We start from the raw sequence: 25678 nt of genomic DNA, 5'->3' as shown, positions 1-25678 counted from the left end.
AGACGGATAGGATTTCCTGTAGCCGGTGTTGAAGATGTCGGGATGCAGGCGGGTACAAAGAGCACAATAGTTCTTTCTTCCTTAGAAAAATCCAAAGCGACAAAATTGAAACGCTTGTCACAACTGCTCTAATGAAGGAAAGCGTTGTCATATGTGGACGTACTACTTTTATGAAGGGCGTTTCCGGTGAAAAATTAGAGGACAATAATCGAACCTTGGAGAGTTCCCTGAAGTCACACCCAGTCCGACAAAAAAGAGATAGATAGTGCTGAAGGGACAGCGTCCATCTATAGCTAATCTAATAATATAACTTTTTAGATGCAGGAAAAGTTACAGAGAAACTTTTTTAATAACCTCCTCCTAAAACTAACCCCAATGAAACAAACAGGGGGGGAAAAGTCCTTTGAATTTACTTATTCCGAACATGTACCTCGGTTACACATCGGTTAACCTATATTATTTGCCTTGTTTAAAGGAAAAGACGGCAACATTACATCGGTTTACCACATTTTAATCATAATCAAAATTAAGAAAATAAATTAAAGTGGTAATGATACAAGAATAATGTTGTATTTTGTAAAGATAAAGCATTATGAATACTATTCTATTAAAGTCGGTTTAACAAGGGAAGGTTTTTAAGAAAGTCTTAATATTACGCCATTTATTTTTGAAAAGACGCCTTTATTTAAAAATAAAATGTATTCTCAAAAAATAAATGCCTATTGTCCCCAAAAGAAAAATAGGACTCAATTCCTGTAAAAATACATCTCTTGTTCTTAAAAAAAAAAAAAAAAAAAAAAAAAAAAACAGACTGTATTCATCAAGGGATGTCAGATTTACAGTTTGTGATACATCACAATCAAATCAGATCTTTTAATTGGCCCAAATATAAGGTAGGGAGTAGCTGGTTGATTATGCTCATTTATTGGTGCACCATTCCCCATAAGAAGATGTATTTATTTTTTTTATTATACAAAATAATTTATTTCAAATTATTTTGCGGACCCCCAAGCCATACCTCGGAGACCTCGCGGGTCGGGGTACCCCAGTTTGAGAACCACTAAATTAGAGTGTTGTTTATGTCTGCTTGTTGGAGTGCTCAACGTTTCACATGGATGTTCTGCCTGCTCTTTGTTGTGTGGTTTCTGTTTCATTCTTAACCCACATATGAATCATTTGCGTAAGGTTCGAAAGCACGTGTTGACAATCTATCTGCAAAGAAATTTACCAAATTGTTTTGTGTGTGTGGGGGTTGTCACTTCTCTGTTTGCACAAATAAAGAGTGTTTTAATGTTTGGCAGTGTGTCCACTGCATGCTCCACATGCATGGATTAGCACACTAATTGCAAAGTGTAATTCGGGGCCTTGGGGATGAAGTGCTGCTTCCAAAAATGAAAATACAATTGACACTTTTACTGTCTTTATTTGTGCACAGGTTACTTTTCTAAAGACGTTACAAAAAAGTAATTCACATTTGGGGCTCAAAAGAAGCTCTGCCCCTGGTCGCCATCGTAACTTTGGCAACAGCTTCCGTTTCACAAATCCTGACTCACATTTAAACGGACAAAACTGCAGAAGTGACTGTGGAGAACATTTCAGCACAGTTTCCATAGCAACGTGTTGGGCATTGAATGGTTTAGTTGCCACTATACCTCGTCTCTCAGAGGGCTGCGAGGACACCGCTCGCTGGGTATCCGTGGGCGGTGGCCTAATCAGACCAGCAAGACAGGGTAAAAAATTCTGAAGGTCTTGTGGGTGGGTTTGGAAAAGCAAAAATAATGGTGGACTCACCCAAACCGAGACAATGCTATTAATGTTGACACAAATCTGTGTGAAGCACAAAAAGGGAAGCTGAGCAGAGGCAGAGGGGAGTGCTGGATAATTAGGGAGGAAAATTGGCAGCATGCCTGATAAACAGTTGGACGGGGCAGAGAGGGAGTGTGCTCTCTGGAGAGGAAGGGCACAGTCCTTGGCATCCATTAACAGACGTACAACAAGTAGTGAGAGCAGCAGATCCTACAGCTCCTCGTGTAAACCTATTTCTTTTTACATGAGACCTGCTCAGTTACGTTTACACTGCAGTTCATCAAGCTGAAGAAACACGTGTGCTGTGGTGATGAAGAGGTGAAGGAATCCAAACAGACAAATCATCACAATCAGCTAATAACAATCCCTTTAAAGGAGAAAGTGAAGTTTCTATATACACTACACTGCTTTTGTGTCCGCTTTAGTATGGACCATATTATGTATGGTTGCTCCCCCACTTGTTTATTTCCTACATCATATCATGGTTGGGGGTTACCCACATGCAGGATATTGTAACTATTCCCTCTTTTGAGGAAAACATTGGTGTGAAATAATAAGACATGGTGTACTTACCATAGGCAACAAAACTGCATAATTTTTTTTTTTTTTATATGCATGTTACAGTGTGATAGAGTGTGCAAGTGTACCTAATATTGTGGCAGGCCAACCTATAAAGAGCTTAGGTTATGCTTTTAAATGTAAAATGCTCTATAAATAAATTTTAGTAATCGAAGAGCTCGGTATATGTGAGCTATTGCATTTGCTATAACTCTATATAAGTATATATTATATCTATATTAACATAATATGAATATATATATATATATATATATACAAATGTATAATTTCTCTATATTATAAATCTATAAAACTAATTGATAATTAGTATAGGTTGCAATGATCGGTCAGTTTATTTTCATTTTCCCCATTTACTTTGTAATTTAAGGCGGATTAATAAAGAATTGTTCATTAATTAAAACCTCCCTGATGGACAGTTAACTTTGGTGTGTTCGCATTGCATTTGAATGTTAGGATAAGCATTTTTATACAGCTTGCAAGCATGTTTTTGTACACATAACAACTACATCACACAACCTTTTAAACTAAAAAATACAGTATTTTAACACTGACAAAAAAGGAAGATATAACAAATAATTTGTGTTGACCTCACTCTAAAAGAGGGCTGATGAAGGTGAATGAGAAGGGGTAAATAAATGCATGCATGGTGAAAACTGAACTAAATTTGCATTCTGAATACAGCATGATTATAAACAGTTTTAGTATTTTACGACAGTGCACAACATGTACACGTTCTACTTTTGATAAACTAAAAATGAAGTGTTTTCCATTGAAGTAAATAAATACAGTATGTCAGATTCTCCTTACCAATGCAAGAGACATGACTGGCCAACACCCACGGTAACCCATGGTAACACCATCAGCTGCAGTGGGAGGAGCTATGGGTCTTGCAGTGTTGGGATTGGTCAATAAGAGGTGTGCTGAGGATGGAGGAGGAGGAGACAGGCTGTTTGTGTTACCCATAAATCAATCAGGCACGACTTACTAAATTAAAAAACAACAACAACAAGACTGCAACATTGCCACATACATTAAGACTGGGTCAACTGACAGTTCCTGTAATAAGTTACAAGACAATAACTAATGCATTAATGTAAATGTATAAGTTTAGCATCTATGGCAATGAGCAAAAACAACTTCAGATATTGTAGAATGTATTTAGTATTTTTGATTAGCTTCTCAAATAACATTCCATATTTTCCACACAAAGTGTATTTGGGGATAAAGATTCATGAAGTGTCTATTTAAGTGCTACACATGATCACGTATGCATAAATTTAACCTAATGCAGTTCTGAAAAATAGTCTCTAATATATTTATCCTGTGTTTGATTTAATAAAATCCAATTATGTTTCACCCAGAATACTTTCCAAGGACAGTCTCATAACTAAACTAAATTCTTGGTAATTATGTTTCGCCAGTGAGAGCATGACTTGGCAACATATACAACTTGTGTGTGAGGAGAAACATGGCAGCACTACAGAATACTCACCACTGGAGAGCAGTGCTAATGAGAGTTCATGAGAAAGGCATATTCTTCTCGGGAGGGGGGGGGGGGGGGGGTAACTGTGCAGTAATGGCATCCGTTGGGTGGCTGCAAATGTGAGCAATGTGGGGTCACACCAGTGATAATATCTACAAGTTCAATGCAAGAAGTGCTGTTTAACAAGGTCATTTGGCGGCAAGTTGAGAGGTAAAAACAGCCTCTGCACTCTCTTTTTTTTCCCCTCACAGTGGTCAGAACATGTCTCTGTTATGACTATAGCGCTCACAAGAACTCTGAACAAGTTATGAAACATGGGACTCAGGTCTCAGCTGTGCTGGAGCTGGCACAGAAGAAGCTGTGGATTTGAATGGCGTCCAAAACAACAGTTGTGGACTGTGACAGCTGCCAGAGGGTGACACACTTTGCTGAACACAAGAAGAGGGAGGAAACAACACGATCTCGCCACAAGTTTTAGGAGCAGTCCTTAAGGATCAGTGCAATGTTCAAATGTCCACTCTCTCCTGCCACTTGTTTTTAAAGTAAAAGAATGTAGCCCAAAACATGAAATAGTCATTCAGGTTATCTTTAATGACAATTAAAGGAGAAGTAAAATAAAGCAACTCTATTACAATAATTAATGTTAGACCATCTCAGTGTGAGAGCACTCTCCAAGTTCCTTCTCATATTAGGACCAGTCAACGCACAGCTTTTTAGTTTGGAACATGTCTAAGGCGACTCATGATCATATTAAAAAAAAGGAGGCATAATGAGCCTTCTGACTGCTGCACAAATACACAGGAGCAGAAGTATTAAAAACAAAAACAAAAATAGCAGAATATTCACGCTCAAGGTAATACGGTGATAGCTAAATCAAATTCACCACTCTGCTAACTCGATAGCTGTTATTTAAAAAAATAATAATTCACAATTAACCTGGTGGGACATTGTTGTTAAGAGTACTAAATAAATGAAACAAGATTACTAAACAGAGGAACACTTTAGCCTCTCATCTCTTCAAAGAGTCATCAAACACCTCTTTCTAATAAATGCTCAACATTTTGTCTACACTGCATGACCACGTGCCACAGATTTGGCATTCAGATGATGGGTCAAAGTTCAGTACTGGGCAAGAAAGAACCCAGTCTCCTCCCATTCACCCATAGAAGGTAGCACATAAAGCTTTGTTCTGTGTTGAACACTGTCAGACATTGTCTGTCAGTCAGACATTGGTAAGTGAAATAATTAAATGTGGCAGCCATGTTGATCAGACATAAGAGGAACTAGTGCCCAAATCCAGGAAGGCTTTGGTGCATTTTTTTTTTTTTTTTTGTCAAAACGACAAATTTTTATCTGGGTAACAGATAAATGAGACATAAAAAAAATAATGCTTTTATGAATGAAAGAAAAGTCTCAACGTTTTTTTAAACGCAGATGTTTCGAGAAACACCTGAACTAAATGTTCAAAACTTAACTCTCACCTACATTTTTGACCACATATTTTGGTGCCAAATTTGATCAGGTATCTTAAACCCGACACAAAAGACAAAAGAAATCCAACAGCAAAGCGCTGTGTTGCATTCAGGACCCGATGAGATCTTACGATATGTTGCACACAAAGCTGTTCAACTGAAAGAACACTGACTCAGTCTGAACCTTTCTGGACCCTGCAACACTGTAGCCCTATAGACCCGACCTCGAAACACTGTCAGCACACATGTGGCTTGCACAAACTTGCCCACACCCAGTTTTTCATTTACTTTTCTGAAAGAAATGTCACCCATCTAAAACAAGCCTATGAATATAGCCTTTGCACTCTTTGAAAAGCTTTTACAAATGAGTGGATATAAAGGGATTGGCTATCTAGTGTCAGAAAAGCCAGTCAAAAAGAGAGATGGCGGGGCTGAGGATGATGGGGCGCGATGCATTTCTCCTGAGAACATGTCATATCTCAGCGAGGAGGAGGGGACGAAGGGGGCAAGCAGGGGAGAAGAAGGACAAACTCTTCAAATGACAGCAACACTTTCTCTGGCTCCAGGCTACTTCTCAGGCACTTTTCTTCAGTTTCAGCTTCAGAAGGAGCTGGTGGGGGGCGTGGTCATCCTCTTCCCAATGTAAACTCTGTTGAGAAGATGCCCAGATGCAGGTCATATGTCAAAATGCAGCCCAGGAAAGAATTTTGGGTATACTGATGATATCTGGGCATGACAGCTGACATGTGACTAAGCAGCGCCCCCTCCTGGACCTAATCGGCACTTTGGAAAACATACCTAAGAATTTAGTTATATAGACCATTTCAGAATGTTTGTAAACAATAGGCACATGGAAACTTTCTGGTGGCAAAAAGTGACTACTCTTGACTTAAACTGAAAACGATGACAAAAACCTGTTGTGTTTGGGGTTGTGCTGCCAGATATGCCCCAAAAAGTTTTGTTTTTATTTTCATTTTGCTTTAAAAAATCCACTCGAACCTGTGGGTTAGGATGCTAAATCGAGAGGAGTTCATAAATAGTTGTACAGAGAACATCGCAAGACTGCTTGTACGACATTGTACGAGTAAAATTAGCGAAACATAATGGCTAGCATGCTAGTAGATTTCAGTGCACGAGCTATTTCAATGTCAAAAGAGCACATCTGTGCCATTAATCCTAGCAACAGAAAAGTTCAATAATGAGTCAGTCATTTGAATGAACGTAGCTGTTGAAACAGACGTTACACCCAGCATTGTGTCTCTCTTCAAAGCCATTTACATCACGTAACATCATCATTTGGACTGACACTTGACACATTCAAACTACGGTGGTCGAGAAGAAGGCTAAAATCATCATTCACCATTTATCCAGTTATATCAATATCGCTCTGCTTTGGTCAAATGGCATGTAAGGGGTTGTACTAGTAGTGCCATTATTTACTAGTAGTGCCATCGGAGAAAGTTACGGCTTTTGCCACGCGGAAGAATGTGAGACTTCATTGTGAAATATCCCCTAGAAAAAAAAGCCAAATGTAAACTATTAACTCATTCACTGCCAGCCTTCCCAGTTAATATGGATATTTAATTTCTAAAGCCGTCAATGGCAGTGAGTGTGTGACGAACACAGATGAGAGATTTACATACACTCAACAATGACAGTAAGAAAAATGATGGATCGACAGGAATAATCTTTAATAGTGCACTAATGTTGACTTGGTGCTTCTTACCCAAGTCCAAGGGCAAGGATGTGTGAAATCAGCAGGGATGGGATGAAGACTTTGAGGAAGTCAGCAGAGAAGAAGCCTCCTTTCTTCATTGCACCCGTCTTCCTCATGCTGAGCGTCACAGAGCGTCGAGGGTGACAAAAATTAAACTCCCTGCGAGGAAAAAATGTGAAGTTACAAAAACACACATGGCTGATTGGGGGCATCCATCCATCCATCCATTTTCTGAGCCGCTTCTCCTCACTAGGGTCGCGGGGGTGCTGGAGCCTATCCCAGCTGTCATCGGGCAGGAGACGGGGTACACCCTGAACTGGTTGCCAGCCAATCGCAGGGCACACAGGAACAAACAACCATTCGCACTCACAGTCATGCCTACGGGTAATTTAGAGTGTCCAATTAATGCATGTTTTTGGGATGTGGGAGGAAACCGGAGTGCCCGGAGAAAACCCACGCAGGCACGGGGAGAACATGCAAACTCCACACAGGCGGGGCCGGAGATTGAACCCGGGTCCTCAAAACTGTGCGGCTGACGCTCTAACCAGTCGTCCACCGTGCCACCTGATTGGGGGCATATATACTGAAATTATATTTTGATATCACAGCATACATATGCCTGGCACAGTCCTTTTAAAAACAAGTTCAGAGCTTCCGTTGACTTCAAAATAATGAACTTGCCACACATTTTAAAAGACAATAGTGTTAAATACTAACTTAGTGAGGACATTAGTGAGGGTTGAATATTTAGATTAGTCTCTATCACACACAAATACAAAACAATTCATGCAATTAATTAATGCAACTGATGCAAAGGGGTTGTGCATCCCAGGGTCCCATGCTTCTACATTTACTTTTTATTGCAGAAGAATGCTGAAGCACTAGCTCAACGATGTGACGTGTGAGCTGCGGCTGGAGTGTTTGTTGTGTGTGCGAACGCCAGAGGAAGTATGAGAGTTTGTGCATACATACGATGTATGATCGGCCAAATGTGGCTCCTTCAAAAGTATGCCAAACTGTCACGTTTTTATTCAAACGAATTGACCAGATTCACAACCTTGGCCAAAGCGCATTTACGGTGGTGCCTTGAGATATGAGCCGTCCCTCGGCTGATTTTTTGCTTTGACTTGTGAGGAAAAAAGCGCTAGATGTGCTAGATGTTGACAGTAAACTCAGCTTCACAACAAGCAGCAGTTTGGCAGATAGGGTTAGGGCAATTACTCAAAAAAAGAAGCTTCAAGCTGTTTATTGCCACTCCCAGTTGGAGATTACTGTTTAACTAAACATTAAACAAAGACAATTATGCTTTTTCAAACAACCACATAACTTTGCCTTAGGAATGTCAACAAGCTTAATCCTAACACACAATGAAAAACGCCATAGACAGGTTAATAGCGTCGATAGTCGAGGGGTTATAATAATTTAAGCAATGGATACTCAAACACAAATGATGAAGCAACTTGAAGACAGATACTATAACAATACTCACATGCATGTATTCTTTATCATATCATTTGCAAAACTCTTTGTTTGTCTCCATGTCTATGCTATACTGCCCCCTGGTGGCCAAAGTGCACACACCAAAAGGAGCACAATGTGGGGCTGGAACAGATTAAAAGGATTTCTGTTCATTGCAGTGGGGACAGATAATTTAGATTTGGTCACGGAAGGAAATAAACTTGTAAGTCAAGGCACCACTTAGTTTAAGTTTGTAAGTCACATATATAATAATGTCAAGCAGCTGGGTTATTTTGGTATCTGGATGTCACACCAACTTTATTGCTAGAATGACTAACCGCTTTCTCAGTACAAACAAGCAGGTGTGGATGTGTGTGTGTGTGTGTGTGTGTGTGTGTGTGTGTGGCGAGGGTGATGTTTACACAGTTCAGACTTACTTAGGGGGAATGTTTTCCGGTCGACTAGACCAGTCAACAACCCAATCTGCGTCCTTCATCAGGATGTCCATATCCCTCTCCTTGTCCAAGACATCCTCTTCTATCTAAAAAGACAAACGCTAAGTCATCATCTATAAACGCTAAACACATAATATGCTTGGGGTTACAGAATAAAACAAAAGCTATTTATCAACTTGATGTGTCTATGAGACTTGTTGGCAATCCTTTCTACAGAATGCAAATGCTTTTCATGTTTGTTGAAAATTAGGTGGAGAGTAGTTACAACTCTGATGGATACCCCGGTTTGGGCGTTGAGGTTGTCAAGGCAACACCTCTAAAGAACTTTAGAGGCCTCACGTGAGCTCTTACTTGACTGTCTCGTCTGCTGGACACGTCCACATCGAAGATGATCTGCCCTTCATCTTGCGGCGTGTGGGGCCGTGGAGGACTGAGCGATCAAAACCACAAATAAAGCATCTTCAGTAATGGTAAGATCAAACAGGGTCCTCCAGAACATTGTGTATGATAGGAAATTCCACAGTCATGTCATGGAAAATATTTAGTTTGCTTGGCTGTTTAAAAAACTAGAAATGCATAAAGTGAGAAGTACCCTAGTCTTGTTAGTTTATTGTCCTTATTCACAGCAGTCATTTTGACAGAGTACAGACCGATACAGTTAGCAAATGACGTTCATCACAGTTTCAGTTTTTTCTTTCCTGGGTATATTCTAATAAAGACAATGAGAAATAATTGCAATAATTACAATTAATAATTGCTAAATGGTTTAAGCAAAAGTGAAATATCCATCCATTTCCTGTACCGCTTATCCTCACTAGGGTCGCATGTTTGTGATAAATCTATCAGCCACTCCGGGCAGGCACGTGGTCTGGCATGTGACAAAATTACATAGAGCAAACAGCACACCACCTTTCCAACCACACGTAACCATAGCAAAGGTAGATAGGCCTTCAGGTTCCTCAACAACCAATTTTTTCCCTCAGGCTGTGAGGACTTGAACACATCTGGGACACACCGTGCCACTAGGACTTAGGAGCCTATCCCAGCTGTCATCGGGCAGGAGGCGGGGTACGCCCTGAACTGGTTGCCAGCCAATCGCAGGGCACATACAAACAAACAACCATTCGCACTCACAGTCACACCTACAGGCAATTTAGTCTCCAATTAATGCATGTTTTTGGGATGTGGGTGGAAACCGGAGTGCCCGGAGAAAACACACGCAGGCACGGGGAGAACATGCAAACTCCACACAGGCGGGGCCGGGGATTGAATCCTGGTCCTCAGAACTGTGAGGCTGACGCTCTAACCAGTCGGCCACCGTGCCGCCCTCATGTATACCAATAAAATAAAATGAATTCATTATTCTAAGTAAATTGGCAAAACCTCATAGATGAAAACAGGCGTGTAAGGGCCAAGTGCACACAGGGTTCACACACAAGAGAAGATATTGTAGTCAAGAGGCCGGGGGGGGGGGGGGGCTAAACAGTCACAGGCTCAGCTAACTTGATTTCCTCCGACTGAACCAGCCCTTAAAAAGGCTACAAGTCAAAAAGAACCTTGGACGAAAGCCGCCCACTATCCTGAAATCCCAGAATGCTATGAACCCAAGTAGCTTGGGACTCTTAACTTTGCCACAGGAATATTCTTGAGCTTTAATCTACTGTATATTCACGATTAGGAAGAGAAGGAAATGACACAGCAACTTGAACCTAATAAAATAAAGCTGAATTAAAACAAAAATATGCTTTGTTCAACAGGTCAAAAAGTAAATTGTACTTACAGGGAAAAGTAAGCCTACCTGTCGCAGGAAGAATTGCTTCGGCTTGACTCATGCTGGGCATCCAGCAGGATCTTCTCCATGTCACCGTTGTGGATGGAAGACGAGGATGGCACGTGCTCCAGTGCCCCTACCATGGCCTCCTCTTCCTCCACCTGAGGAAGGGGCAACAGCCCTGAAGCAGGACTAACTGTGGAAGGGGACTGGGTTGTCCCTGTAGCGCCTCTGTTCATCTCCAACTCCACCCAGGACCCTATGGGGACAAACACTGATGTGCTGACGGTGCCTCCAAAACAAAAACTATGTGGATATTCACATTTTGGTACAACCATTGATGTGATACTAAATCCTAGTATTTATAACTTCTTTAATTTCACTACCTCAATGGTATTCTATAACTGTATGGAACCGATTGTTGATTGATAGCATCAACTGAATACAACACTGAGATAGATAGAAACAGAAGTTTGGAACATTCTTAAAATGTAACATTTAGAACTGACCATATATTGACTGCCAATTTTCCAATCAAGAAAATGTTGTGAGGACACCAAAATAACAGTTTGGCTTGCAGAAAGATGTCATGACATTTTTCAGAAAGGCAACAATCCAATCCATTTATTATTACAATTGCAGTTTCAGGTGATGTCAAACCAGGTAATTGCCTACTCAAATATGACTATTTATAGCAACCCTAAAAGCCTGTTTACATGGTCGTGGTTTATTTTATGTACTGCTTAATATCAAATTATGGCAGTAGAAGTAAACATGGACAATGTTACGGGAGGGAATTACACCTGTGCTTCCCTGATTTGACCTCACAAGCTTGCAGGATCCATAAAAAGACTCTGAGGACTTTCACTCGAAGAAAAACAAGCGGATGTGACAATGGACTGCCTGAGAGTGTCAATCAAAACTTGATGAGGAAAGCACTATGTCGTGCTGTGTGATGACAGGGCAGTAAATGTCTTCCTCTGGGTTCCTGTGGACCTTGCATGTGATATATGACGCTCCTTCTCTGTGAGCTGTGAGCTATGAGCTGTGCATGGGCAGGCAGCTGAGTGGGACTGACCACGCAATAAAGCTGTATTACAAATATAGATGATGGGCGTCCCGGTTCAAGAAGTAAAAAAAGACAAATAACTGCAATTTTTCCAAAACCCTCATGACATTTAAAAAAAACATTCTTACCATAGACCAGTGATACCTCCCACAGAGGTCACATGGTCCTGTAACCGTAAAATAAACAGTGTGTTCACACACTCAATTGCAAAGACAATCACACTCACTGACCCAATGCCGCCCGTCCCTCCCCTAAAACTGAGCACTCACTCTCATCCTGTGGATTACGGAGTAGACTATGAGCAAAGCTGCTGTTGACAAAGCATTGTCTCTGCTCTGTGGTTTGAAGCCACGTTGCCATGGTGCCATCGGTTAGGAACATTCTGGCCTCAGACCCGTTATCATCTGTCAGGTGGATTAAGAGAAGGGACACAAAGGGATCTTTTTGATCTACTGATGTTGAGGAACGGACCCAGCTGAGCAGAGCTGGAGGATCTTGCCCGAAGAGCGTATGTAATAGATAAATGTGTTTATGACCTGGTGTGAGAGCTCCAGGAAAATCTAAAAATAGCCTACTGGCTCAGATAGCACGCATACACACCGTCTTGTTGATAACCTGAGGGTTGAGGGACATGTCCTTACAGCTTTGTCTGACATGTACAGCGACAGTCCAGTATGTCTCAAGCCTTCATGGTCGATCCAAAGTGACACACAAACCTTATAAACACTCCATCAAACTCATGGCCAAGTAAACTGGGCAGCCCATTAACAATGACTTAATGGAGCCTCTTCATAAAAGAATGACAGAAATATAATAAGAGTTTTGAGCACTAATAAGACAAAGTTGTCCCTAACGGGTGAGATGAGCTGCAGATGTCATAAGACATCTCTATGTTAATCCACATAAAATACACTCTGTCCAATATATTCAAGAAGGGAGGTTGAAATATTTGAACCCGATGCCCATTTACTGACGTCTGAAGCGTCTGCCACTGGCCCTTGTGAATGCCGCTGTAAATAGCATGCCCCGTCATGCCTCTCCATAGTGATGGAGAAACAAATCACACACTCTTGCCTTGTAAGCAGTTTAATATTCATGCTTTTGTTCCCATCGGCCTGACAGTTACGTCGTATTAATAGGCTGAGCTCAACTTGGCTTGCTTAACTAATGTAAATCGCGATGTAAATTTTAAACAATGATTACTGTTTTGGGAATATATATTTTTATTCAATCAGGCAAAATAAAATATTAAGACCACAAAATAATAATATACAGGGCAGCAACATAACCATATAAGTTATATTATAAGAACCCTCTGAACCCTCGTCGAAATTTTTTCAGAATCTTCTGCCCCGATTTTTGGGAGTCTTCCAGCTGGCCTTGTTGACAAAACTAAAACCCACCTCCACACCACCGCGTGATTTGCTGATTGGCTCACAGGCCCGTCAGTCAATAGGATCAAAACAACCATTGGTCCGGACGCTGTCAATAAACACATGGAACATGGCGCTCTTCACTCCACCTCCTTAAATGTAATTTCGCGGTGGAAAAAAAGATCAACGAACATGCTAAACTATTTGAAATAAATTACATCATACATAATATACAGCCCCACACGCCAATAGGGTTAGCGGACACACTGTTAAAACCCTGAAACGTAGGTGACTACTTACCGTTTAGCCCAGAGTCTCCGTTGTTGTCTGTAGCAGTGTCACTAGCGTCGGACATCGTTGAGCCTGATAACAACCAGCGTGGGTTGTATAAAAAGCTCGTCAGTGGAAAGCGCGTGTGATTTTTCCTTCATACATTCAGACGAGTGACAACACAAGTGTATCGCCTCGCCGTCCGATGCTTTTGTTGGAGGGGTCCTACCTAAACTAAGGCTGTACTGCGATTTGTTTTGATGTGTTACTGGCGCGGTTGAGGCGGTAGCCACCGCGAGACTCACAAGTCCTCCCGGAGCTGACTGATGACGTAGCACAAGGAAGAGTGTAATTATATAACATTCTAAAAATATACACGCAGTATATGAATTAAACTCATTCGAGACGCAAGTCTGCGTTGTGTAGTAGCTCTAATAAGGAATAAAAGTTATTTTTATCATGAGCTGTAACTCGGCGTCCATGGTAAGCGTGCGTGTGCTCACGTACACAGAGACAACAGAAACGTGATTTCAACATCCTGCTGATTCCAATGATAAAAGTTCACGTTCTCAATCGGCTTCTATAGAAGAGCAAACATGACCTAACGTTACATCTGCTACATTTACGTCAAGAGTCCTGTAACATTTGTTGCATACATTTTGCCATTTTTCTGAAATCGGTTAAAACAAGTCTGTTTTTCGTGAACGTATCCGATCAAATTCTTCAACTGATTATAAACGAAATATTTGTAAATCAATTTAAACATATACATTTGTATTAATTTCTCCAAACTACTAACTATAAATCAAATGTAAAAATGAGCAATTATTTTATTTGACATTTTAACTTTTTTAAACCCAGCAAATGACCTGTCAGTTTTTAAAATAAAACATGGCCCTTATACACTAAAGTTTGCCCACCACTGCAAGAATTTAGAAACTTGTATGACTTTTAACACCGACACCATGTCACATGACAAAGACCTACTCATGAGGTGCCTCATAAAAACAATCGTGTGCAAAAAAAGTAGTTCCTTTATTACGGTCACCGCCATAGATTCAAACTGTAGTCGCACATTGATAGAGGCATCAAATAGTCTAACTGGTCCACGTTTGTAAGGTGTGGAGACAACACTTCAGTTCTTTTGCGGCTCATTGCACCAGCACATATAGTAGCAGTAATGTTTGAATTTGAATTAACAGGATGCAATGAAATGCCTCAAATAAAAATGTTTTATACATTTGCCTAAAAAAAAACCACATAGAACTTTAATTGGAGCAGGTCCAGTGTCAAAGCAAACAATTCCCTTAGGAAGTAATTCTACTGATCTGTGGTACACAATGGGAAGAAAACGCTTGCGATTACCTTATGGTTAAAATGCTAAAGGTCCAGTTAAAAACTGTTACAATAAAGGACGCAATATTTCTGGAGCCATATGGACTTTTTTATCAAATAGTTAACCCTTATGTTTGAATAAACTCTTACGTTGCTTTTGTTCAGCACAAGCCACAGACCAAACTTGAACATAAATATTTTTGGAATAATATTGGTCATTCAAAACCCGATTAACCAAGACAGTAAGTAGACTCAAGAAGCCCAGAGCTATGCCTTTGTCACAATCTCTGAACATACCTTTGTGACTAGCAAGTATGCATACATTTAATGGAGCTATGTATAGAGATTTAAATAATACTATGACAGCATTACAGATGACTTCATAAAATAATGTATGCACACATTAAAAAAAAGAAATTAGAGACTGGCATTTTTTTCTTAGAATACTAAACACTACAATGGCACAGAACAATGAGGGACATACTAATAAAAAATTTCACAGAACCAAGGGAGATTATAAAAATAAATTTGTACTCCAAAAATGTTGGATATTAAACCATTGCACTCACATTACCCCAAGAGAGGTAGGTGGGCGGGCAAAAAAAAAATAAAAAATAAAAAACTAAATGGCACATCACTGCAACACAAAGGCAGGTGTCACCGTCACAGACAGGTTGATGATGAGCAAAAGCGAGGCTTCCTCCATCTCCATCGGGAACAAAGGCTGGTCACACCCAGTAGCGACGAACAGGGGATGCTGGTTGTCAGCGTTACCGTGACCCACCCTGGCTGAGGCCGCGAGGCGGCAGTGGTGCATCACAACATTTCTCTCTCACACGTACACGCACACACACCAGATCTAGCGCACATTAATTGACTTTATCCTGGAATATGTAGAGGTTGTTGGTCGTTGCTACCGCAATGATGTTGTCCTGGGGATGCCAGGCAGTGTGAAGGATCTTCTTGTTGAAGTCCAAACTGTCTACGCTGATCTCGTCCTTCTTGCGCTTGCCCCCTACGCATACCTTGCGGGGTTTAAGGACCTGCATGGGCTTGATGTTTTCTCGGGATGCTTCCAAAGTGACGTCACGCCTCTGGCCCCGGTCGAACATCCGGAAGAAATTGTTGTATGAGCCAGTCATCACCACACTGGCAGAAGAATGTAGAAAAGATGGCGAGACTTTTAGTATTCGGGGCTAAACAAATATTTGTTTGGGGGGGGGGGCTGCCAAAAAATAAATAAATAAATAAAAAAGTGCTGCAACTTAGTGTGCAGCCAAACGTGTAGGTCATCAATACTGATAATTAAAAATCAACACGATCATGAAATTGAGTGAAAACAACCAAATGAAAAGTTTCTTTTGTTCTTTTGAATCACCTGTCATTGCCATTCCAGCAACATTCAAACTTGTCAAAGATGCAGTCATTTTCATAAAGCGAGCACAGTTTGCTCCTCAAGTGCTCATGAACCTGGAATGAAAAGGAAGAGCAGGTTAGAGCCTGGAAGAGCTTCTCTACTCCTGAGTTTGATTTAAAAAAAAATGTTCATATTAGATGTTCATATTGTTTAATTTAGTACAATTAAACAATCTTGTTTCTGAAACTGACACAGCATGGTCATATTTGACGTGCCCATGAATCGATACGACTATAAACATCAGCAAACTTCTACAACAATGTGAAATGGCCTTCGACATGACATTCCAGATCAGATGGATGACACTCTTCACACTAAATGAAGAAACAAGGAAAGCTAACCACACTAATGGTTATTCCTATTAAATGAAAGTTTATTACAAACAATCAGGCAAATACATTAATTTAAAGAACACACCTGATAGGTCTCCACTGGCCTGTTCTCCATGTTTAAGTCCCAAATCTTTACGGACAAATAGTCCCTGGTCATCATGTAGCGTCCGTTGTGGCTAAATTTAACATCTGAGATTGAAGATATAATCTCGGAGAAGAAAGAACGATTACTTGGATCTTCTGGCTCTTCAAAAACTGGAGATAAACAAAAATGAAATAGAAGACTTTCACACGTTTTTCCTAAAATATACAGATATTAATTATCCCTATTGGAATCATGTGTGAATAGGAACAAATCACTAGCCACCCATTCAGTTTTGCGCAAACATTTACTTAGATCTGACCTGTATGGTGAAAAGGAGTTGAATCTGTGGGTGGGGGCTAATGAGACATATGGCAACTAAACTATGGGTGAGATTGCTCACGTTTGGAGTGCTTGTCACATAGCGCAGAGATCCTCATGTCACACAGACGGATGGTTCCTTTGCTACTGCTGTAGACGAAGGTGTTGCACTGATGAGGATGGAACTCGGCCGCTGTGATCACCTCTGTTAGCTCCTCCATGTTGGCTGGTTTGATGTCAACAATATCTGGAAGATGCTTGGTTAAGAGGAATACACATGCTTTCTACAGGATCCACAAGCCCAGTTAATATGCTAAATGATGTGTGCACAATTTTCAAACAGAAGGGCAAGGCCATAACCAGATCCAGATCAATTGAGGACAATAACAAACCAGGCAGTTAACAATCCTTCTCTGAAAAACTCATCCTATTTGTGTTCGTGTGTGTCTTTCTGAAAAGAACTAAAACGCTCTAAGACGGTGCCAACGTCCTGGCTAAATAGGAATAAGTAGTAATTTATGTCAAGGAGGTATGTTGAAGTAACACAGTACAAGCTGACAAGCTTTGAATGCCGAGTAGCAACAAAGTTACACATGCATTTGTCTAAATAAACATATAAATCACCTGTAACCTATTTGTTTTTAAAGGTAATGTTTTAATACTAGTTTAAAAACTACATTAACCTCTTCTGTGATCATAGTTTGTGTTTAAACTAGCAATATAGGCAATTAGACATTTTCTTTAGGGAGTGTCAATTGCGGGTTTTTTTTAAAGGGACAAAGCCCTTCTGCGAATAGCAGGGGTTCTCTGTAATATATATGCACTTTTTATACAAAAGGGGAAAGCTCAAGGAAAATCGGGACAATCTTAAAATTAAGCCTCAACCTTGTTAGTTGCTTGCCATATTTCTGTCTTATCGATCAACGTTTTGACACATCAAACATTTCCCTGTCTTTCTTTAACAATCTCCCTGCACTGAAGTCAGTTTATCTAACGATACATCCAAGAGGTCCGACACCGCTTTAAATGAAACATAATCACCACAGAATAGGATAAAACGTTCTGAATGAACTCCCCATTCATTACTACTAGAAGGTCCATTCTCATGAACACTTTTGTAAACAGACATACAAACCATGCTACAAACCATGCTTGCAGTTACACTGTGATACCAGAAGCCGTTTGTGTAAACTCAGGTGAAATGGCAAATTACAGTAAATAATAAAATAAATAAATCTCTGTAATGCTGCACGGACAGAAAAAGATACTGAAGCTGCGATCAGTGATCTCTAAGTGCCAAAGGTTAATGCGGAGGTCATCAGCAGACAAGTAAGTCTCGTTGTCACTGTTGACCGAGATTGAGTTGATGTGGTAGGTATGAGCATTGGCGAAAACCCTGCGTGGACTAGCTTCCACCATGAGGTCCATGGGTATTAAAACTGGCACCTGAGATATGGTGAACAAACACGGGTTAGAAATGGATACTGCAGACACTTAAGAACATCTGTAATTTATTTATTTATTTATTTATTTTTTAAGTAAACCATAGCAATGCTGCCCTCTATGGACTCAATTTGGTAAAACAACAACTGGATGGAAATGTTAGGTCAGGGATAGACATCTTTTATGATCCATATCCAACAAAGGCCAGACTCACATTTTTAATGAAACGTAAACTCTTCCCCTTCCAAGTGTATCAGGATTATTATTTTTTTAATTCACATTAAATGATAAGACTTGAAAATCCACTTTGAGTGCTCAACGTTTTTAGCAAAACAACACCACACTGTTTAAAATTATTATGCATATTGGACTAAAGGTTCTGGGGAAGATTTTTAATAAATGTTTCACCTATCTGATATCAATCTCCCTCTGAGTAAAGACAATTATTTAAGGTTATTCCACATGAGTTGACATTTCAATAAAATCATTGTACTGCAAATTTATTTGTGATTTAGAGCGCAAAGGAATTAGTTTCAAATAAAGAAAACATTTCCGTGAGGTAAATGCATCTCGAGAGCAGTTCTTAAAAAGCCACTGCTGGGCAGCAAGCAGATAATAAAAGCTGCTGGAGTTACTGGAATTGAAAGAACCTCTCAATGCAAGAGCCTCCAAAGGTATGCAGTCATGCATAAAGCTGATTGGCCAACCCTGACCAGTGTCACAAGGATGAATGCCATGCTACTTGGTCCAAATGGATAGTTACAGATGGTTGGTGGATGGAAACCTTGTTCCAACAAGGCTACCAACATGAGCAAGATGGTGGCAGAGTGATGTTTTGGGTTTAAATAAACGAGTGCGATAGAAGGTAACCAAATGTCCCTGAAAAATATGTGCAGTTTCTAACTATTTTCAGCCATGACATGAAAAGACCCGTGTCTTCCACAGCAAAATAATTGACAAGCAAGAAAATGCACAATCCCACGCTGCAAAAAATACCATTAAAGATTTAGATATTATGGGTATAAAGGGAGAAAATGAATGGTGCATAACAGATTATGCACTTCAAATGAGCAGTCGATAGCTCTTGTAAAAAGAAGTTGCTGGGTTCATTACCACTATCCTGTTTTCAAATTTAACATATTTGCCAGCTCTCTGCAATTGGATGCATTTGTGCGTTGTATTGTAGTGGTCAAACTGTCTCGTGTTCGCGCAGAGGATGGAGGAGAGCCACGACGGTGGAGCCTCTAACCCCAAAAGATATCCAACAGCTGAATCCAACGGGCAGCATAGCTGAGGAGAGAACGTGAGAAAGACCAAATGCGCCGAACTTCCACCACCGCTTCACATTATCAGAAAGTAGGGCCTGACCCATAAACTCAATGAAGTCGTTGCTATTAGTTCATTACACAAATGGTGTCACGCAGCCCCATCAGAAAGGTGCTTATTTTTGTGGTTTTTAATGTCTATGGAGCTCTTTCATTCTCATTCAATTCGGCAAGCGCACCTAGTGACCAGTGTGTGTACGTGTGCAGGCAGATTTTGATCTCTTGTGTTGTTGCATAATGTCATCCATGTGCTCTCAGGGTGTGTATGATTCATGGGCTGACCCGTAGTGAGGTGATAGTGTTGGGATCCTTGTAGCGTCCATCTTCCTCTTTGAGATTATAACCCTCTGGTCTCCTGTCTCGTTCACTGATTTTCCACAACTTAATGGTTTTATCTGTCGAAGACAAAATATGGTAAACGTCCCTTGGTATAAAAATCCCTTGTGGCAACTATTGTCATCACATGAACAGACTCACTTTGTTTTGTTTGTAAGAATCTGAGTTTAGTTAAAGCCGTATTACCATAGCTTGATTGCAAAATAATTGCAAAATAATAAAGATTCAGTTATAACTATACAGAGCTCACGTTAGCAGACATTTAGCAGCAAATTATGGCACAGTTAAATACTTAACCTACATTTTCAAGTCTTGGGTAGCCACAAGACATTTTTGTATATCTAAGGTTATTATGAAAGTCTATATAAGAAATTACATTTATGAAGTGAGTACCAGTAGATGTTAAGTAGAAGTTTGCGCAGGTAGCACTTCATTGTCAGAAGAAAACATGAATGTGACAGGAATGTTCAGTATTCCCAGCATCTTATTTTTGTGTTCTACCTTTTTGCTCACTAGGATAACTAGTGAGCTTGATCAAACTGAAATTTGGCTAATTACTAATTAACAGTTGTTTGTTTAGCTATTGTTGCAGTACTATATTTACCAATGAATTGCAAATATGTCATGTAGTATATTCATTGTTGCACCATTGAGAGGCTTAGTTATTTATTTTCAATATACTTGGTTTATAATGGTTCTGACATCAGACATTTAGAGGTTACAAACAGCGCAAAATGAACTCGTTTGCACAACGGCACAAGAAGACGGATGCTCATTAGAAATTTGTCCAGTAAAAAAAGTTCCGAAATTATTTTCCTCAAGCATTCAGCTCCTCCAAAGCACAATGGTGCTACACTACAATGGTGGTTGGCTGGGCGTGGTCCCAAGTACTAGAATGTCGTAGCACAGAAAAATGCATCAAACAGTATTCCTGGATTATTAATTTACCATTGGTTGACAAGAGGAACTGAGCAGCATTCTTCTGAGGAAGCCAGCGGATCTTGTTGATCTTTTCTTCAATCTCCAAACTCTTTAAGTAGTCAAACTCAGGCTCGTGACTCTGGAAAGTGCTATAGACGTTGTACTCGCTCCGAAACTGAGGCAGACTCTTATTCTGCATGAACATCAGAAGAAGACACTTGGATAAGAGGCCGGAAAGTATGGTAATATGAATTGTTTTTGTAATAATTACGAAGGAAAATATAACATTGATGCCAAAAGTTAGACTAAAGCACTTTCTTAAAGATATTAGTGGGCGTCACGGTGGATGACTGGTTAGCACATCTGCCTCACAGTTCTGAGGAACAGAGTTCAAATCCTGCCTCGCTTTGTAGAATTTTTGTTCTCCCCGTACCTGCGTGGGTTTTATCCAGGTACTTGGGTTTCGTCCCACATCCCAAAAACATGCACGGTAGGTTAATTGAAGACTCTAAATTGCCCTTAGGTATGAATGTGAGTGAGAATGGTTGTTTGTTTATATGTGCCCTGCGATTGGCTGGCAACCAGTTCAGTGTGTAACCTGCCTCCTGCCCGCAGTTAGGTGGGAGAGGCTCCAGCATACCCGCGACCTTAGTGAGGATAACCGGTATAGAAAATGGATGGATATTAGTGTTAACACTTCCTTGAGTCGTACCTCTATTTCCTGTTGGAAAATGACCACACGCCCGCCTTTGTCACCCGTGGCCAGCAGCTCACCTGTGTGGTTAAACTCAACCGTGGAGATTATGTCGGCTGAATTTAAAAAACAAAAACAAAAAAGGAGACAATTAACGTGGTGAAGAAAAAAAGTCATTTGACATCATCACTGTTATGGAGGACAAGTGTCTTGCCTTTTTGACAGCCAAATTAAAAGCAGTTAATCTTAACCTGTCCCCAGATTCCCACTTCCAGAGACCCACTGCTGCCCCAAGTAGGAAGGATTTAGAAAAGAAAAGAGAGAAGCACATTCTGGGATCATGAGGTACTAGATTGGGGGTAGGCCAGAGAAAGATGTAGAGCAGACGGGATAAGAGTAAACCACTATTCACATACATTGTTACTTAACCCATTCCTGCCCGGTGAAGCAGAAAGGGATTATAGAATGTCTATGAGAATGTCTTTGTAAATAGATTGCCTGAGGTGTAATGTACAGAGCACTACATTAAGGCCTCTTTATACTCCCGGGCTTGCGCGGCTGACAGCGCCCGCATTGCAACACGTGACCGACGCATCACTTGACGTGCACACGGCACAAATTGTCGCCGCGCGCAGAATGCCGCGGAGATAATCTCTTGTGATTGGTCCGTTTTAGTCACATGCTGTGATGACGGACTCAGCTTTCCCCTTAGTTCCACACCACCGACGTTGCCCCCTTCTTGATTGATTTTGCAGTCTAATTAAACGTATCATCTGGTAATCTAGGTCAATTTGTTCTAGCAGACATTGTTCCACGGTCGCCATTGTTTTTGCTTTGTTCCGGAAAGGAAAGTAAAAACGGCTACCGGAAATGGCCATAAAATGCAGTGGTGTCGGAGCGACACCCCCGACTTGGAGGAGAACTGCAGGACATTTTCAAAACAATGCGCGTGGGTTGCGCTCGAGTATAAAGGCAAACTGCGCGCGGGATAGCCACAGTGACGTCAGCGCGGTCGCCACCCGAGCGAGTATAAAGAAGCTTTTAGAGTGTGACTCTACATATGCATGTAATGACGACCCTACATGAATACGTAATACAGTATTTCCGTAATACAGTACTTACTAAACTACTGATGGGGAAGATCTTTTTTCCGCAAACATTTTTTTTAACAATATGAAACCATATTACCAGTGAATTACAATATGTCAACTGAATCCCTAAAGCAAAATTAAATGTGTTAGCCAGCATCAAGATTTGTTGCACATATTCTAAGGTTATGTTTTTTTCTGTTAATCCAACTTTTTTATTATTTACCCTCAATACCCACACACAGCCCTCCTACCAATCAGGGGTTGAGTGTATTAACTATTATTATTATTATTATTTATTTTTTTACAGCTGGTGTTAAAAAGGGAAATATCTGTTTTCAGCAAACAGTTTCTATTAAGAATGCTACTCAAACCACAACTCAAATCAATTTTTTTAAATTTTACTGCAGTCTTCTTTTCGCACAGTTGTTGAGTTTATTAGATTTGTTACCAATGATAAATAAAATAACTAATCTTGAAATAGGACAGTCTTGTTATGGACCACCGGCTAGTCATCAACTAATTAATGGAATTCAAGGCCAATTATATTGTCCCATTACAAGTGCATCAATACACTGCTGTGCACTCTTGATAACCAATAGAAATGGGGGGAAAAAAATGAAAAAAAATTAAATTTGCTATCGCACATACCTTCAGCCACATCGTCGTCAATGGCTCCTTTCACCTGAGAAAAACACCACTGCATGTCACCTCCAGCTCCTGCAAAAGTTATAAACACTGAATTGAATGCAAAACAGACAAGCAGCCATCTACACACATGGACAAAATTGTTTGTACAGCTCATTTAATGAAAGAAGAACCCACAATGGTCATTGAAATACTGCAACTTGAAATTCACAAAAGTAATAATTTTAAAAAAACAACTAAAAACGAGCCAGTGAAAACCAGACAATGCTTAAATTGAATGTGGTCCAACAGAATCATTTTATTATTATTATTTTTTTTTTTACTAAAACAGGCCTATAATATAGAGATACAGATATATGATTGCTGCAATTGCCTCAAATGGTTATCCATTTGCAATGCCGACCAGGCGGTAGATACGAGTCATTTTCATCATGTGTGTTATAATAATTGTTTTTGTTGAATCACAATGTAAAAGCAACGTCTTATTTTATTTGGTTAATTTTCAGTAATTTTCTTTTGTATTTATTATTACTTTTATTAGTTTCAAGTTTTGTCAGTGACCACTGTGGCATTTCCCCCCATTACTGGTCCACGTGTGGAGTATCTGGGCACAAAACCTCTTAAATGTCTTCAGGTTTTAAATAAAAATGAATTTCATGCACATCAACAATTATTAAAAACCACTACAATTATATTATTTTACAAGAAAAAAAATGGTAATAGGATGAGAGTGATGGGAATAACCAGTCGGTCATTTTTGAGTCATCACAGTTGCCATATTCACATATACTAAGAAGAGGGAGGGGGAAACAAGATATTTCCAAAAGGATAGGTTACCTAGAAATTTGCTATAACGTAAAAGAAAAGGGCAATGATGAGCAGCTCATTACCAATCGTCGCAACGCAATGCGTATGCCCGTGGATCCGTCTCACTTCCCCGCCCAAAAGGAACACACTAATGAAAATCTACCATGAGTGACCTTTTTATTACAAACGGTCAAATTACACCAAATCATAAAAAGGGTGATTATACAATTTCAATGGAACTCATGAAGTTAACAGCTCACGAATAACAAGTGAAATTGTTACTATTTGGCTACATAAATGTTACAGGACAGTGGGACCTGATGCACCACCACATATTCCGGTTTCGTCATTAAAGTGATAAAACTGCAAAACCTCCAATAGCATGTGGTCAATGTCAAAGTTTGAGCTAACGTTAGCTCCAAGACAGTTATAGCATGTGTATATCGGATCATTTCTACTTTTAGTGTCAAATGTCGCTTCTGTAATTCATTTGGCAGTGGAGCGGATGTCTAAAATTATTAGTTTGGAGGTGCCACGGATATTCCCTCGCTGTAGACCCGGGAAGTTCTCGTTAGCACTCAGTATCGATGTACAATATTTAGCTTGCAAGGCTGCTCCAAGGCGGGTAATAATGCTAAATGGCTACATGGTTCATTTTGTTAGCAGCCTAGCCGGTTAGCTGTAGCAAAACGCGACGGGCCAGACGCGTGATGACACTGGAGTTTGCCCACGAGCTAACGTTAGCATTAGCATTGGCTAAGTTTAGCTACCGTTAGCTAAAGTGCTAACAGGGCGTACGCAGAGTCGTGCAGCCCAACGAGGCAGGGGGCTTGTGCAGCCGGAGTGAGGTTGCCAAAACGCCGGCATATTCGTACTGTTTACATGCGGGACGGGTGAAGTGAAATACCTGCCATGACGAGACAGACTGGGGGCTTGCCTCAGTCAAACACGAGCCTTCCTCCCCACTCCCACGCGTTGCTGCTTCGTGGGAACGGAACTTTCTCTCGTGATGTATAGCCACTATCCGGCAGCTGGAACCTGAGTGTCGGGGCGTTAGGTGTACCGTAACGCGGTTATAATAAACGTCGCTCGTGAGTCTGTTTCTCTAGTTGGCATCCCACAAGTCACTTCTCCACCCCGCCACAGCCTCCTTCCGCACCTCCACTCAAATGTTTTTTTTAATTTTTTTTTTTTTTTACCATGCGCGCGCACGCCGCAAGGCAGATGCTCTGATGCGCGCGCACGCCGCAAGGCAGATGCTCTGATGCGCATGAACGCGGAGAATTGTGGAGAAAAACAAAAAAAACACTAAATGAAACCTCACACCAGAAACATAAGCGATGGATAATTTGTTTTTGTCAAAATGATCTCATCGTGGTTTCAACGTGTAAGCCGATTTTAAACCACTCCTTTGGATAGCTGAAATCATCATATACCCACATTTCTTGACCTATTCTTGACCAGAACTTGCATTCT

The 25678-nt window shown here is 40.4% G+C and overlaps 2 protein-coding genes across 3 annotated transcripts; both read right to left on the bottom strand.

Moving 5' to 3' along the window:
- Positions 1-4438: 4438 nt before the first annotated feature.
- On the bottom strand, positions 4439-13904 carry LOC133414084 (BCL2/adenovirus E1B 19 kDa protein-interacting protein 3-like). 2 transcript variants are annotated; one of them, XM_061699215.1, is made up of 6 exons: positions 13484-13904; positions 10769-11000; positions 9310-9400; positions 8953-9056; positions 7067-7216; positions 4439-5989 (listed from the first exon to the last, which is right to left on the bottom strand). In XM_061699215.1, exons 1-6 carry the CDS (start codon positions 13536-13538, stop codon positions 5941-5943), a joined length of 681 nt encoding a protein of 226 aa, XP_061555199.1. In that variant the 5' UTR covers positions 13539-13904; the 3' UTR covers positions 4439-5940. The 2 variants fall into 2 exon arrangements, with proteins under 2 accessions (XP_061555199.1, XP_061555200.1); XM_061699216.1 differs by having other exon boundaries at positions 9322-9400; positions 13484-13886.
- A 584-nt stretch (positions 13905-14488) lies between these two features.
- Positions 14489-25371, bottom strand: LOC133413951 (serine/threonine-protein phosphatase 2A 55 kDa regulatory subunit B alpha isoform). The gene is made up of 10 exons (XM_061698895.1): positions 25110-25371; positions 23399-23467; positions 21678-21775; positions 20993-21158; positions 19991-20103; positions 18209-18386; positions 17023-17187; positions 16623-16792; positions 16167-16258; positions 14489-15937 (listed from the first exon to the last, which is right to left on the bottom strand). Exons 1-10 carry the CDS (start codon positions 25114-25116, stop codon positions 15658-15660), a joined length of 1338 nt encoding a protein of 445 aa, XP_061554879.1. The 5' UTR covers positions 25117-25371; the 3' UTR covers positions 14489-15657.
- Between the last annotated feature and the right edge of the window lie 307 nt (positions 25372-25678).

The sequence above is a fragment of the Phycodurus eques genome, chromosome 15, assembly GCF_024500275.1.
Source record: "Phycodurus eques isolate BA_2022a chromosome 15, UOR_Pequ_1.1, whole genome shotgun sequence".
In the NCBI taxonomy this organism is placed as follows: Eukaryota; Metazoa; Chordata; class Actinopteri; order Syngnathiformes; family Syngnathidae; genus Phycodurus; species Phycodurus eques.
The sequence above is the reverse complement of the archived record's forward strand: the minus strand, read 5'-3'. Positions and strand labels throughout refer to the sequence as shown.

Coding starts and splice junctions, on each gene's coding strand:
- LOC133414084 (XM_061699215.1), bottom strand. CDS start 13,538: ATGTCCGACGCTAGTGACACTGCTACAGACAACAACGGAGACTCTGGG. Junction 11,001..13,483: donor CGGAGACTCTGGGCTAAACG/GTAAGTAGTCAC, acceptor TTGTCCCCATAG/GGTCCTGGGTGGAGTTGGAG. Junction 9,057..9,309: donor ACAGTCAAGTAAGAGCTCAC/GTGAGGCCTCTA, acceptor TTGTCTTTTTAG/ATAGAAGAGGATGTCTTGGA.
- LOC133413951 (XM_061698895.1), bottom strand. Junction 20,104..20,992: donor GTTCCTCTTGTCAACCAATG/GTAAATTAATAA, acceptor TGTCTTCGACAG/ATAAAACCATTAAGTTGTGG. Junction 18,387..19,990: donor ACACTATCACCTCACTACGG/GTCAGCCCATGA, acceptor ACCATATCTCAG/GTGCCAGTTTTAATACCCAT.